The sequence below is a fragment of the Fukomys damarensis genome, unplaced genomic scaffold (genome assembly GCF_012274545.1).
Source record: "Fukomys damarensis isolate Sample0158 unplaced genomic scaffold, DMR_v1.0_HiC HiC_scaffold_29, whole genome shotgun sequence".
In the NCBI taxonomy this organism is placed as follows: domain Eukaryota; kingdom Metazoa; phylum Chordata; class Mammalia; order Rodentia; family Bathyergidae; genus Fukomys; species Fukomys damarensis.
Window position 1 is genome coordinate 15,357,824 of NW_022900941.1, and position 16,359 is coordinate 15,374,182.

The 16,359-nt window shown below is 39.9% G+C and overlaps 1 protein-coding gene and 1 long non-coding RNA gene across 11 annotated transcripts in view; one reads left to right on the forward strand and one right to left on the reverse strand.

Moving 5' to 3' along the window:
* The window catches only part of Nckap5 (NCK associated protein 5), an 855,349-nt gene that overhangs the window by 122,191 nt on the left and 716,799 nt on the right, over positions 1 to 16,359 (reverse strand). For all 10 annotated transcript variants that reach the window (XM_010606203.2, XM_010606202.2, XM_033757250.1 and 7 more), the window contains one exon: positions 645 to 833. In XM_010606203.2, the coding sequence (XP_010604505.1) occupies positions 645 to 833 (189 nt within the window). The remainder of the gene's footprint in view (positions 1 to 644; positions 834 to 16,359) is intronic.
* Positions 748 to 15,450, forward strand: LOC104849672. Its single transcript, XR_776823.3, has 3 exons — positions 748 to 798; positions 14,757 to 14,806; positions 15,280 to 15,450. It is a non-coding gene; the product is annotated as an uncharacterized LOC104849672 (long non-coding RNA).

The window sequence follows — 16,359 nt, forward strand, 5'->3', positions numbered from 1 at the left end:
GTTCAGAGGATAGCAAAACTACTCCCTCACCAATATTTTGGGGAACTAATGTATGGAATTTTCCTGCCTCCTATACTGCCGAAATAAACTAAATTCATAAACGTAATGTATTCAAATGGTAGAGAAATGATTTCCAAATGTTCTGATTCAGGGTTTTCTTTCTCATGTACTCTGCTTTTCTTCAACTTTGGAGAACTGCTAAAATGGCTATTTCAAAACACTTGGCTGGTACCAATGCACAAAGAAGTTAGTTCAAAACATGAAGGAATCTCCACTTGTGTGAGCCCACTGGGTACATAGGAGTCACTCTGGGGGTGCTGATTAACTAAAAGCCTGGAAAGGAACTCCTAGAATGTAACTAGGAATAGACCAACTTTCACTCAATTGATGGCCCCTATTGTCCATCCTGGTATAATTTTCTCACTCTCTGCTACGCTGCCCTCCAATTTATAGTCAAAGTTTATTTATGAGCCTGTAGTATTGATTAGTGAAGGTCAATATAACCCTGGAGCAGACACTGAGCAAATGGTTACTTCCTCCTTACCCTTCCCACCCACTCTCCACTTCTACGACCAAATCCCATCAGAAGAGGATTCCTTGCTGATTCACTGTAATGCTGAATGTACCTGGAAGGGGGCACATACCCTTCTCCCGAGGTTCTTCCCATCACGCCACGTGTAGGAGGAGCTGCTGGAGTACTCACTGCAGGCGCTGGAAAGAGACAGTTCACTGCTGCTGCAGCTGTTTCGAGGACAGAGACGACTGGGAACAACAACCCCCAAGCCGGGGCATCTCAAGGTAGGGGTTCCTGATTTTGCATTCAGTTGTTGTTTCTGAAAAAGCAGGATGGCCGTAAGCAAGGGTGTGACTCAGGGAAAAATGAATACTAACTAAGCCTCACAGTGAGTTAGAGGGAACACAGGAGAGTGGTTAGAAGAACAGACATTGGAGTCAGACAGACTACAGGCTCAAATTCTGAATCTGCTTCTTGCTGTGTGAACACGGGGAAATTATTTAACTCTTACGAACACATTTTCACTTAGGGGAATAATGACAAAACTGTGTATCTTACTCGGGATATCAAAAGGATTAAACGAAGTTCTGTATGTGAAGCCCATAGCACCTTGTCCGGCCTATGGCACGTGCTGAATCATTGTCAGCTGCCATCACCATTAGGCAAAAGTGCCACCCTGGTGGTTTCTCATTTTTATTGAATGATCCTGGTATTCAGATCAATACCAAAATGTGACTAGAGGGCTGAGCGTGTAGCTCAATGGTAGGCCACTTTGCCAAGAGGTGTGAAGCCCTGTGTTCAATCCCCAGCAGGCCAAAACAAAACAAAAACACCATAAAATAACTTGAATGCTATAAATGGAATCCAGAACAGCATCCTTATTTATAAGGCTCAAGAGCATAAGCACTAGACTGCCGGTCTAGCACTTGAGATCAGGCTACCCACTGCCACTAAATATGTGATCCTGAGTAAAGAAGACATTCATTTCTTTTTTTTTTTTTTTTGGTACCAGGGATTGAACTCAGGTCCTCCCACTTGCGAGGCAGGCCATGGAACCTCTAAATCCCCGCCTCCCCTATTTTTTTTTGTATTTTTGATGAAGACATTAATTTCCATGCACCTTAATGCTTTTATTTGTAAAATGGGGCAGCTCTACTGGATTTTCCCTAAAGTTTCCTTAGAAGAGGATTATGTCACTGTTAGCCATAGAACGTGCGTGCACATCTGTGCCACCTTCTGAGAATCCATGCACCGTACACAACAAACTTAGGCATCGCGAGCCTCTTCTGTAAAAGATAGCCAGACTTTTCCCATCTAGTTGGCTGCCCAAATGGCAAAAACCCAACGTCTAACAGAAGTGGGTCCTGGCTGTTAGAATGCTAGTGGGTCTGCATAAGGCGAGGGTGACAAATGAGATGTAAACACCCAAGCACATCTTGACAGCTGCATCATAGGCCCCTCATGTAACAGATGAAGCTCCACAAACTGGGCAGGCTAAATTAATTTAACAACCCAACCACTGAGAATAGAATCTCTCTATTACCGTCTAATTCCAGCCTCCTATCTATATAGAGCTTTGTCTCAGAAACCCTTTGATGGGGAGCCATCTGTCTTTATGTCACTTGCAGAAGACCAAGGCCTTTTTCTTATGCAGTTTATTGGCTCTTTCTGGGTGCCTTTAGTACCCGAGTACTTATCACTGTTTTCCAAATGCAATTCCAACTGACGGCGACTAAACAGCGGCTTGGAGAGGAAGGTAATGAGGATATGAGAGTACTTGTGAGAAACATTAAACCCCACATAAGTACAAAAGGCATGTTTGATTTGCTCTCTGATCAACAACCATGCTTGATAATGCTAGATTTCATCTGCCTTACTATCAATACTTTACTTTTGCTGTGAACAATTTAAGTGATCTACTAAAATGCCAAGAATTTTGACTACCCTATTTTCTTCCTTAAAATTTGGCTCTAAATATCAATGAAAACAGAAATGTGTTTTAAAAATCCAGCTTTCACCAGTATGTATTGATTTACTTCCTTGTTTACTGCCAGATATAACTTAGTTAAGGGAGTTCATATTTGTATCTCAACAGATGGCCACAACGGATAGCTGTGTCTTACAGGAGCTGACTGTTTTTAAGCCTTGCTATACTGTACACATCTAGAATGCACACTGAACACACGTTAAGAAATATCAGTTTAGCCTAACTTTTATTTGTGTGCTTTCCAGTGCCTCCATCCGATTTCTTCATATTTTGTTTGAATAATCAGGTTCATGGTTGTTCATGGTTAGGGTTGCTTCTGCTCTATTGGACATGTCCACTCTCCAGCGAGATATTGTGTCTTTGTCCTGCCAGCTGACCCAGAGTTAAACACCTCTGATGTTTTTCATTCTTTGCTCTGCTTTCAGCAACAGTTTACATTCTGCGTTTTCCCATGGAACTGAGGTTTGTATGTGATTCCGTCTTTCACACCTGTCCCATCCCGGGGCATCTATCAAATTATACTTACTTTAAACACTAAACTCAATCCCCAGCTCTCTGTTAATGCATTGCCCAGCCATCAGCTATGTGTGTACCCCTACACATCAAAGCGACAGGAAACCAAGAAGTCAGGTTGGGGCACGAAGGAACTGCTGGCTCTAAACTCAGCCTGGAACTTGAGGCGGATGTGATGGGGAGCCTTCCATGAGGCGGGCAAGCCTGTCAATGTCACGTGAGACAGGCGTGGAGTAGTTAAGCAGAGTCATGTCTTCTAAGAGATATTTTTCACGTTTTAATGCACATATGCGTGAGCACCGAGAGATCTTGTTAAAATTCTAATTCTGTATTTCACAGTGATTCTGCAGTAGGACCTGAGATACATGTACTATTTTTAACAAATGCTTAGGTTATTTGATGTTGCTAGTCTGTGGCTCATCCTTTGAAAGCAAGTTTCTACGACAAGTTAGGAGAGAGGTCAGTCTCCCATGAGGGTTCCTTGGCTGTATACTGCGTCTTCTCACAGTCTGACCTGAGCAGTGCTGAGCAGAGGAGGGGACAGCTGAGCCCACGCATGGGCCAGTGCCTGAGGGAAAGGTGAGTATATGTGAGTGGCACAGTTACTAAAGAATTCCTTGCAAAGAAAAGGGGCTACTCTTCCTAAGGAAAATTCTCTCCCCTTGGACAATTGAGGTCTGAATGTAGTTAATGAAGGGCCCAGAAGAGAACCTCTGACATATCCTTGCTGCCATGTGTGAGCTCTTTTTTCCAGAGGTTTCGTTCATCAGCAGCATGATCATGAAGGATTGTCTACTCTGGTGAAGAACTGCTCCCAGGTGAGGGCGTGAAGTCCAAGGCCATTTATGAAGTTAAAATCCTGCCTCTTCTACTTGTTAGTCTTTGATAGTAGCAAAAATTACTTAATGGCTGTGTTTCAGTTTAGTTCTTTGTAAATAAAGGTAAAGGAAGCCCCTACTACACAAGATAATTGTGAGGATGCAGTCACACTTGGCATGTGCTTAGGCACTCCTAAGTATTGTGACCATTAAACAAACACACACACACACACACACACACACGTGTGTGTGTGTGTGTGTGTGTGCTTCTTGGCTAAACCATAATTTCCTAGTCTCTCTAAAGGACCTGTCTTACAATTCTTAATGTCCCTTTATTATCTAGTATCTTGCTCATAAGTGGACAAATGGCTGTATTGGATAATCATAAGAAATCGGTGTACTTTGTTCTCTGGGATCACTTATGGGAAGTTCTAAAGAGACTTACTTGTAGACAACTATTTCAGTTATCATTTCCAAATTTGCCATGTTTTGCTGTGGCTGTGGTTGATGCCACATATTAAAAGAGAGCAGAAAAGGCCTAAACTAACAGAGATCTCCTATTAGTAGGAACTGTGCTACACACATTTCAGTTGCTACCTCATGTCCTCCTTACCACAACTTTTTAGAGCAGAAAAGAAACACCCTTATCCTCATTTTCTATGTGGGAAATTGGAGCCATTGAAAATTTGCTATCTTGCCTGGGCTCACTCAGCCAAAACAACATGTTAATGCCAGGCCAAAGACCCAGCCATCTTACTCTAATGCCAAGTAAAACCCCTTACAGCCAGCAGAACTGCCAGAAATACATAGGACACTAAAGTCCCAGTGAATACAGCTGTCAGTAGTAATAGATAATGATTACTATTAATATTCTCCTATGTTAAAAAGTGCATATTGGCTTCCATTGGAACATTATCTTAATTATGTTGGTCTAACTGGCAAAATCCATCCTCTTTGCCCTATCCAAAGTATCTTTTTCTTTATGTGTATTTTAGATTGCTACCCTAAATAACTCACATGCTTTAACATTCACACTGAGAGAAATGTAAAATAAAACCTACAATTTTAATTTAAAAAATTAGAAAGGTAAAGAATGAAGCCAAGAGCGTTTTGAATAATAATTGCACACTTAAAAGATTTCTGACCTCAAGGCCGTATTATAAATTAGATGTCATTAGGTCTCTATGTATGTTTTAAGTGACAGCAGTCCTCTGAAATGTAATTCCAATTTAACTTAAGAATATTTACCTTTGATATAGAATAACCTATCTGAAACTAACAAAATTACTCAGTAAAATAGAAACCCAGTTATCTGCAAATGTTCATGTCATTTTCTTAAGTGTTTATATGACTGGTGTTTTTTTCAAGTTACTCATTTTAAGTCAGTGAGACTTAAGAGCCATGCTGGTTAGAGTTTTGCCAAATAAGCACAAAGCTAACCCCAGCTGAAGAAAAAAAAAAGCAGAGCCCATGAATTTTTAAAAGTTCATACATAATATATCATAAAAGTAGGATGAATAATATGGGACACAGCCTTTAATAAAAAGATCCTTGACAATCTCTCAGAGACTCTGAGATATAATCAATACCCAAAAAGGTATCTTGGGGACAAAGGCAAGATTTATGACATTTTTGCCGAGAGTGACACTTTCTGCTTACTATATCAGTGGGGGACATGATATTGAATTTCAGAGAACACAAGAAAGGAAGGTATTTTTATCTGTCTGACAAAGCTTCAAGGATGCACTTTATGGTTCATTTGTGACATCATATTTGATGGGAAAACAATAACAACCTAAGCAAGTGCTCCGAAGGCGAATAGGAAGCTCACATTCAGCTCCGTATCTGCTCGAGACTGTGCCGGATTCTGGCTTCTTTGCACGTCTGAGAGCAAGTCCCCAGGAGAAAGGTCTAAGGTATGTGAGTGAAGTTTCTAGGTAACACCAAGCAGAAATGGGAAAGAACAGTATTTTAATTGTTTCAAAATCCTTCTTGGGGCCTGGGATTTAGCTCAGTGGCACTGTACCTGCCTCGCAAGCGCAAGGTACTGAGTTTGATTCCCAGTACCAAAAAAAAAAAATCCTGCTTGGAACAGCTAAATCTCCAGAGTTGACATTTCCAGATTATAGAATATATGTCCTAGTTCAAACAAGTTTCTACTTTACACATATATGTACATATGCAAATTAAATTTTATAAACAGTAATCGCACTTTTATAGTCTGTCTGCCTTAAAAATAATCAGAAGGAAAAAATGAGTTGTTATGGCTTGTTTTCAGATATCCCTCCAAATCCTCGTGCAGTCATAGGTGGGCTTTTTCAGAGGTGGCTGAATGTAGAGTGAATGATGCTGGACTTCATTTATGGTGTAATGCTAGGATCAAGGACACTAGGTTTAAGGGTGTGAGAGCTACACACCCTGAGTAGCCTGGATAAAATATAAAGGATAGAAAGAGCTGATTTTTTTCACTCTTTTTTTGTACCGGGCATCAAACTCAGGACCTTGCACTTGTGAGACAGGTGGCAGCACCACTGAGCTAAATCCCTGGCCCTGAAAGAGCTGTTATTGTTCCTTGTTGCTATGCTACCTTCTGCCCACCATGAACTATTTCTCCTCTGTGATGCCACCCTGCCTTGGAGCCAGCAGATTTAGACAGGGAAACTTCTACAAAGTGTGAGCTAAATAGGCCTTTTCTCCTCTAACTTTGCATGTCAGGTATTTTGTCTCTGTAGAGACTAAAGTAACAAAGACAGAATTAGTAGATGGAAGATTAAGTAGTAAGAAATATGTGACTACCTCAATATACTTACTGACTACTGTGAAAATTAACTTTTGATATTCACATAAAAAACCAAATCACCAAATTAACCTAATGATGTTAAATAGTGGTTAAAAACTGAGCAAATAATTATAAAAGTGACCTTATTTCTAAATAGCACTGATCTTGTATAATCTTCCCTTGGACACATTTCAACTCAAAGTCATTAGTGTCATCTGTTAGGGACAATTAATATGAATAGAAAATAATTGCATCAGGGATCTGGGGACATGAAGAATTTTGTGCCTTAATATTTACATGCTATTCAACTATACACTGAATTCTTTATTTCAGCTTTTCTTGGGAGTCCTGCTAAACCAGTGACATTTCACTCTATCATTCTTTATCCTAATTACTAAGGTGTTTCTGTGGACATTAAATTTGATCTGTTTAATTACAAATACAATAAAATTAGTGACTCGTGTGTAACGTTTCTGCTAGGCGGTTGACATTTGTAGAATGGCACTTCTACTCTGGTTTATCTTGGTTACAACTTTTGTGACTTCAGACACTAAAAACCTAATCAAGTAAGAAAATAATAGGGCTAAGCATGCCTCTCTCACCTCTGAAAAAATTTTCCTACTTCTCTTCCATCTTGGATAGGCTCCGTTGCACAGGGATGCTGAACCAAGAAACATTTCAGATTCTCTGCCACTACGTAACGTTACGATTATCGCAGAGCTCAGGTTGGCTCACAGTTCACTGAGTCCCAGCAGATCATGCTGAAGCAGGGAAGCCACACTAAAGTCACTTGACTTGCACTCTTTTTGTTTCCTGCTTCACTTCCTATATTCCTGAAATGCGACAGCCCTACATACTTGGTTAGCTAGTCACTCCACAAACCTTTATTCAGCACCTACTGAATCACAAGTGCTGTGGCAGGGCTGTGCTCTATACTTCCACAGGGGTAAAGATGCTTTTTCTATATCAGATGGACTAGTTCTACTTCTTATCAGTGGAGCTTCAAAAACCTTGCTTGCTTCACCTCACATCTATATACCACTGCCTCTCTCAAGCCATGTACTTTTGGAGAGACTTTCACAAAATTGGAATAAATCCTAACATGGCTGCACATTGCTTTGAAAATGCAAAGCTCTCCACTAGAGATGAGAACTCAATAGGTTTAATTTTTCTGGACAACTTTTATTACACTTATTTCAAGATCCTTTGAGAATCTGAGTTTCCTAGGGCAAAGACAGGCTTTCATTGTTTAATAGAAGAATGGTCACAGTATATTATATTTAATAAGTACCCAATTAATGCTCCTTGCAATCTATAAGGAAAAAGGTATCTTCAGATTTTTTCTCATCAGAATATGGGTTTTAAAGATTGAGAAAGTGCCAGAGGAATTATGGTGTTTTAAGACCTAAGAATACATTTATCAATATGCAAATAGTAGAAGTAGTTATGGGAAATGACATTCAACAAAAGAATGATGATTTTGAGTGGTATGTCATGTGATTTGGGGGAAGAGTCTTCTTTAGATTAGATATCTGACTCCTTATTCAGTTCCTGATTGTACTTTACCACTTCTTTTCAGATATATGATGTCACCCTTTCACTTGCTGCATGAATAAGTGTATGTAAAAACCTAACCGCCTAAATGATGTTATGCTTCACTGTTTTTTATCCAACTGGTCAGTTCTCTCCCTTGAAAGAATGGTCATGCACACCAGGCATGGTGGCACATGGCTGTAGTCCCAGCTATGCGGTAGGCTGAGATGGGAGGATTTCAAGTTTGAGGCAGTGTGAACAACACAGCAAGAATCTGGTTCAAAATAAAAAGTGCTGAGTATAGCTCAGCACTACTGGGTTCAGTCCAATGTCGGTCGGAGGAAACAAAATAAAACAAAACAACAGGAAAAGTCTCTAAGAAGATGGGGGAAGTCGTATGGTATGTGAATATTCTACCTTCACAGAGCTTCTCTGAAATAGCAACAGACCCATAAATGCTATACTCTTGTAAGAACTTCTTAAAAAAAGGCTTATAGTTTCTCATATGCATATAAAAATGTAATACATTCTTACAAAAAGACATACAAACATGTATATATTTGTATACTTTTTCAAACTGGTATTATAATGTTTTCTGTGCTTATGCGTAGTATCAGTGAAAAGTAGGTGTATTTCATAAATTCAAGTAAAGTCACTATCAGAAAGAGTAAACAACAATCCCATAAGATCTCTTATGATTTCTTCAGGTATGTCCACCTGCTGAGAGCACAGATTCTCCATCATACACCTACCATTTATTTACACTGTTTTAATCCATCTGGATAAAATACTTCACCTGAACTACTGTAGACTTTTTCTTTAAGCTGCAAATCCAGGAGAATCCTGAATACAGACACATTTTGCTCAAGCTGGGAAAGAAAGCAATACTACTGAGTAAGGGTTTGAAGTTGCCCTTGTGTCATCTGTTGCATGATTTCAGTTACTGGGCTTCCACTTGATTTCAGAAACATTCTTAGCCTCTTGTATCTCTAAACCGGAAGCAAGAGGTCCTTTTGTTCAAATGCTTTCTTCCAAGGTGAGAGTCTCACTATCCCGCCTGTCCAACTGGTCTGACTCAGGAATGTACCGCTTTTTATTTGCTCAGAGTAGATACATCCATCCATACTTCCATGGCACACTCACCTTGCCCCTTCCCCTAACAAAACTTGCCCATAATTGAGGACGACAATGAAATACTACCTAAAAAGTCACCCATCCTCTCTAATCTAGGGAGAATTTCCTGTGCTAATTGGTCACGTTCTCTCCGCACTGGTCCTTTATCTAAAATGCACCATTACTGAATTGTTCCTCTTGCGGTTCTATTCTCCTATGAACCATCAGCTCCAACAGAACTCAGATCAGTCCTTATGTTTTTTCCTTATGTCATGGACCCTCACCCTCTTCCTTTTGTGCATGCAGCTGGACGCCATTCCATTTCCTGGCCTTCTTTGCTGTTAGGGGTAGCCAGCTGATGTGGCTGGCTCTAGTCCACAGAGCATGAGCGAAAGTGATGCCTGCCTTTCTCACCTGATCAGGGAAATATCCCACATGCATGTCTGTGCTTGTTTCCTCACACTGGCTCCATGCAGGCAACTCAGTACAGCAAATTTTGGGAGCCAAATGTCAGAGATGGAGCCAACTAGATGAAGAGAATTTGAATTCCTGTATCACCTACTGGAAGACAGCCCCTCTGGGATGGGAAGTAACAGGATTTTACAAGAGGGAGAAATCAATTTACATGGAGTTTCAGCCATGATTCATTTGGGGTTTGTTATCATAGCTATCATTGACCTGGCTGACATTGCTCTCTTCTGAGAGAAGCACTCTGCACACACTTACACATGCATATCTAACGGCTGTCGGTAGACCCATGTGACTTCTTGAACTGAGGATCTCAGTTTCATGGGATGAGGCTGACTTGTCACTACACATGAGATCAAGTGTAGGGAGGGTTGCTGACGAACTAATCTCTAGTACAATACATACTTTAGATTGGTATAAAAAACTTTGAAGATCTGACAATGTCAGGGTAGCAGGGCCCTGGGTCAGTCCTACCTGGGGGTTAACTTGTCCTTATAAGACAGTGCTATATTCTCTGCACAACTCTGTATCTGTAACATCAGGCAGAGACTTGATCCCTTCCAAAGACTGCCAAGGACAAGCTGTCCTTTATCTGCTGGGATAAAGGTGGAGGTCCCTTCAGAGTGGCAGTGACTGATTCTGCAGCTCGAGTGTTAGTGATGGCAGTGGGGACTGGAGACCAAGGTGCTCTTGAGTCTTTTGGAACTGGCTGGAGGATGTGACTTTTCCATTCTGTTCCTTTCCTTACCAAGGTGCACTTCCTCAGATGCTCAGTGATGGTTTGTTATATTTAATAGAATTCTGCCTGTTGATTTTGACTCAGAAATTGGTGATGTCTTAACGTTAAGACAGCGATTATGAAGGCCAGGAAGACACTGAGGCCTGATTTTGGGTGCAATGTAAGACGAAAAAGATCTTCATCCCGAAGCCTGGGTAGAATGGGAAATCATACTAGACAAAATAAACAGAGTACTGAACAACTTTTGTATTTGATGATATACTTTTAAAGCCTGAAAAGGAATATGAGAATTTTTCCATATCAGGTGTTTACATATTCTTAGGTTAGCCTTAAGAAAAAACGAAAAAGGACAGAAAAGAATCATTTAACCACAGCTCCCTTCTCTTCATCCAGAATTCTTGAAGTTAATATGGTTCCACAATCATTCATGTAATTATTCTCTGCTCAATTATTAAAAGCCAAATACAGTATACTTTGGTGTATGAATTTAGTTATTTCCATGATTTTGGTTGCAAACTGAATTGGACAAGAACCAAATCAAATTCAATGATTAGGTTCAATACTGATCTTTGGGAAAATTTGATTCACTCAACTGAGTTTGCCACCAGAATTGTGAAAAGAATTAAGTTCATGAACTGAGGTACCTCTGAATCTGTACAAAAAGAAAAGATTAAGCATGGCATACATTTGACTAATAGACTTTACCAGCATGGCATCTTAGGTTCAGCAAAGGAGAGTAGAAGTGAATGAATTTTTTAAATCTGATCTCTTTCTATCTCCTTGATATACTTAACCTCGCTGCATAGTGAAACAATCCCAAACTTTATTGCACTACTCTTACATTCATTTCATTTTTCCCCTCTGTGGAAAAAATCAGCTGAAAGGAATGGTTTCAAGGCCCGTATTGTTGAATTGCTGCTATATTCACAAGGTGAAAAAGTCTCTTATTGCCATATGATTGCTGCTAAACCTTCTTTACCTATCACCGTTCCCTGAGTTCTATTCGTAGTATGCTCCACTCACTGGAAGATATTTTTTATATTCTCAGAAGTTTCAAGGTAGGAATCATAGAAGAATTTCTTGGAATCTGCCTTCTTGCCACCATTATCTTCATTCAACACCTGACCCAAGAGAAGAGATGCTAACAGCTGTTACTAGTCCCTCCTGTCTCAGTGAACAATCCTATCTGCTCCTGCCCACTGTCTTTCTGAGCTCTGCTGCCTTCCACCATCTTGGCAGGCTTTTCATTTGGAGTCGGCCTTGTTTAGGGATCATCTTTTCCTACATCTACTCACCTGGACTTCGGGCTGATTTTTTGGACGAACGGCTCACTGTTTTTTGATTTTTTTCAGCTGTAAATTAATGTCTTCACTTCAGAGAGCTGATCCTGTCTGTCAGGTTACAGAAAGGTTCCTAAGACCCAATTTCTGTTCCACAACTCAATTCCTAGACTGGCCATGGGCCCAGTGCTTCATTCCTTTTAATCCCATAGTTAGGGAGCAAACCTGGGAGAGTTCTTCTGACACCCGCTGAGCATCTTTTGATATTACTGACTTTCTACGCATTCCTGGGATTTTCTTTCTGAATATCCTCTGTTATGGGGGAAGGAAATATCTGTGGCAGGCTTAGTGCATATGTAAGAGAAGTGTCTTAAATACTTCTTTGAATCACATGCAGCTAAGTGAGTAAGCTTTGTTCCTTCTGTTGGATGATAAGGCAGTTTTCATTTGCATGTGTAAGACTTGCTAAAAGTAAATTCAAGGAAATCTCTCAAAATAGTTCAGTCTGATAAACATGACTTCTCTGTATGGAAGTTTTCGTCATCAAATTGTGTTAAAAACAAGTTTCGCCTTACTCACATACTAGGCTAATATTTTGCCACACTCAGAAAAGTGATTTTCGTCAGCCCTTCAAAAATCCATCAAGAGTGATTGTGGCAGATTCCCCAGGTTCACATTTCATAGGGTTTCACTCTAATGCATTAAGAATTTATTATAAAACTAAATATTACATAACTGCCTGTTATATAACTCAGTATGAGATGGTCATTTCTTAGATTCACAAAAATTTGAGCCCGGAACAAAATATTTTTGGATAAAAGCTGATATTTAATTAATCATGGTACTATTTCCATTTTGGGATACAAAGATAAAACACAATATCTACATCCAGCCATCCTGCTGACTAGATGTAAAGGGTATGTTTCAAATGTTCCTCTAGAAGACCTTTAAAGAATATATCCATCATTTGATCTCACTTTAGACTCTGAAAATTTTATAACTAATTTTTAAGCCACCTACAATAGGACTTCCTGAAACTATTTTCCCTGACAACTTTTTAACTTGACATGCACATACATCTTTAGGTGCCTTGAGAGTGTTCTGTTTCACTCTGGATGGTGCCTTGGCAAATGACATGGTTCTATATCTTCCTTTCTGCTTCTCCAGGATCCAAGGTTATAAAATGCTTTTGAAAACAATTATTCCATAGCTGTATTCGAAGCCTTCTTCAAGGGTCCCTGCTACCATGACAACCTGATTATCTAGTGGCTGCCTCCGGGAGGAGCAGTTGGTTTAGTGACTACGAAGTTTTTTGAGGTCTCTGCAAAGTAGACTGATGAGTAGAACATCTCAAATCTATCCTATCCACTGCAATTCCATTAAGAGTGCCTAGAGGGCCACAGGCTGAGGAGCTGTGGAAAAACGGATGTGGATAAAAACTGCGTACTATCTCTTGGGAGCTTCCACTCTAATTAGTCCAAAAGGCAGCATTTATAAGGCATCTACTGTGTACAGAATCCTGACTATGACTATGAAATATGAGAGATGCAAGGAAGCTCCTTAGTGGAGTTTATGAGGTCAGTAGTGAACCCAAATCCACACAGGAGGGTAAAACACAAGAATTCTTGAAGCAGAACATGCAAAAGATTTCGTGGTAGGGTAATGGTGATGGGTAGGGTTAGGGATGGGAGTTTGTGTCTTAATAGTACAGTGGAATATGTGTAAGATTCTGTACAATAACTGCATACAACAGGGACGGTGGCCTCCCTAAAAGACCCCAAATCTCTTGGTTTGAAGTCATTACACAAAATGGGAGAAACATCCAAAGTTCAGATACAGCATACTAGAAAAGTGGCAGAACAGTGAGAAACAGGATGGAAGGGTAGAGCTTCCACAGCAGGTCAGTCAGACCTGTTGGCAGATGGAGAGCCACCTTGCACGACTGACTCAGGCTTGGTTGCTGTTCTTCGAGTCTCTGAAGTTTCCCTTTTGTCTTTTTCTATGACTTTGATCAAAGGGAGGAAGTGAGTCAGCACAGCCCAAGCCTATTCTGGGATCTAAGAGGTACAGAAGTGCCTGAAAATTTCCATTTTTATCACTAATTACTTTAACAGGTACTTTAATAAGTGCTTTCCAATTGCCCCTGCTGTTTTGTGAAATTATCTTCACTGCTTTTTACATCTTTAATCAAGTTTTATTTTTTTTTTTTTTTTTAATAACCCTGCCTTATTGAAGTTTTTTGCTTTTTTACATGTCGGGGAACAAATTTTCCTTCTGATTTTACGGAACTAAAGCTATTAGAAGGGAAAAACAACAACAACAAAAAATTCTAAATTAACTTTACTTCTTAGACCTGACTGAAAACTATACCAATGCTCACTGGGGTTCAATGTATTATTTATTAGGACGAAATGAATTACTTCTTCCTCTGTGGGGGAGGGTACACTGCATAAAGTCCCTTTCCTAAGCTTACCTCATAAGTCTTTACATCACTGTGTGAAAGAAGCTGTTATCCTAGTTTTTAGAGAGTAAGAACTCAAGATGACAGAAGCTACGAAAGGTATACATGCACAGCCTCAAGGCGATGTGTATTTCAGGAAGTGGAAAAGCCAGGATTTTCTCCCAGCTCTGCCTCCCTACCAGTCCAAATTACACTACATCCTATTTGCTTTTCCCATAAGGGAAAGGAACCGATACCTTCAGTGGGATCTTTTACAAAGCAACGCCTATGGAAGATACTATTCCTCCCTAAGTGCTAAGCCCATACTTTACGGGTTTTCTTATCAGATAAATTCAACAGTGTTGGTGATTTTTTTGGCTGAGATTATTCACGGGCAGATAACTGAGAAATTCACAATAATAATAATAATAATAATAATAATAACCACCTCAGTAATAACAGATGTGAACATTTACTGAACTCCTTTTAGTCTAAGTAGGTGTTTATGAATATTATCCTTTGAATCCTCATTGAGATCAACACTGAATGTTATTAACCTCACTGTCTTACAGCTAAAGACGATGAACACTAGGCAACTTAAAACAGTCTTGCCTAAAATCACGTAAGTAGTAGCTGAACCCCAAAGCAGTCTGAATGGAGAATTTGTACTCTTTAATTTTACTCCATTAAATCTGGCTAATGATGGCCTGTAATAGATACTTTATTAAAATATCAATAAAATGGCCTAGAATTTAAAAGAAAAACCTCCAAATATAATAGGATATTTTTGCTTGCTAGATTCAAATATAATTCACTAATTTATTTAAAACACACTTCCCTCATTAATATTTCATTATTGTTTTTGTTGCTGTAATGACTGGTATTGTTGGAGGTATTTCCTTCTTACATGTCCACTATAACTATGTCTATAAATCTGGACCTAATAGTAAAATAAAATTCAGCCAAACAACATAGAACCCTTAGAGAACATTCACCACCATCATATGCCAGATACTGGGTTAATCACATTATTTTTTTATGTAAGCCTTATATTCATCTTATGAGGTAGAAAATATCATTATCCCTATTTTGCAGGTGAGAAAAATGAAGTGAAAGATTAAAACTGTTCATGTCAAGGACTTGAAATTGGACATGGACTGTAGAGCTGTCCCTATGGCAACTCACTCTCTGCCACTATGCCAGGTTTGGACAACAGAGAACAAAGACGGACAAACATGGTCCCTATACCTTTAGGGTTCTGACAGACTGACCAGGCATCCTCAATGTAAAATGCCATGTAAGGCCTCAGCAAGGGCCCTAGCAGACATAATCCTAGGGCAGCCACAGCTAAGGCTCAGCACACTTGAGACATTAAAAACCAGAAAGGATTGCTCAGGTATGGAATCTGTATCTTAGTCTGTTCAGCTGCTACAACAAAATACATGAACGGAGAGGATTATAAACTATGAAAATTTAGTCATGGAAACTAGGATGTCCAAGATCAAGGCATTGATAAATTTAGTGTCTGGTGGGGGCCTCCTGTTTGGTCCACAGATGGCACCTTCTCTTTGTAACCTCGAAGGAAAAAGGGGCAAGGCAGCTAGCTACCTGGGGCTTCTTTTATAAGGGCACTAATCCTACTCACAAGAACTCCATCCTCATGATCTAATCACTTTCCCAGTGTCATCCTAACGTGGGGGGGCAGCATTTCAACATAAATTATAGGACACAAATATTCAGACCTTTGCCACACACACACACACACACACACACACACACACACACACACAAGTTCTGCTGGACAGAGCCTATGCAAAGGTCTAGAGATGAGAGAGTGTGCTGTCTTTTCTAAAAAAAGTTCAGTTAGAGCACAGAGGAGGATTTAAAGAGGCAAATGGTGAGATAAACATCTTAGTGAACAGGAAGTGAAATCACAAAGTTGGCTAAGACAAGTGGCACAGCTATGATTTGAATCCACTACTGTCTAAAGTACATGCTTGCCCTGTTAGTCCTCTATCCATGCCACATTTCCCCCCAATGCTGAACCTGGCTAGCAGCCTCCATCATCCTCTTATATCTACTGAAATAAAAGGTTTAGAAGAGACTACAGAGGGACCCTGCAAGAAGGAGTGGCCGTAGTGGACACTCACACAGCCGTCATGCCCTCTTGGTGTA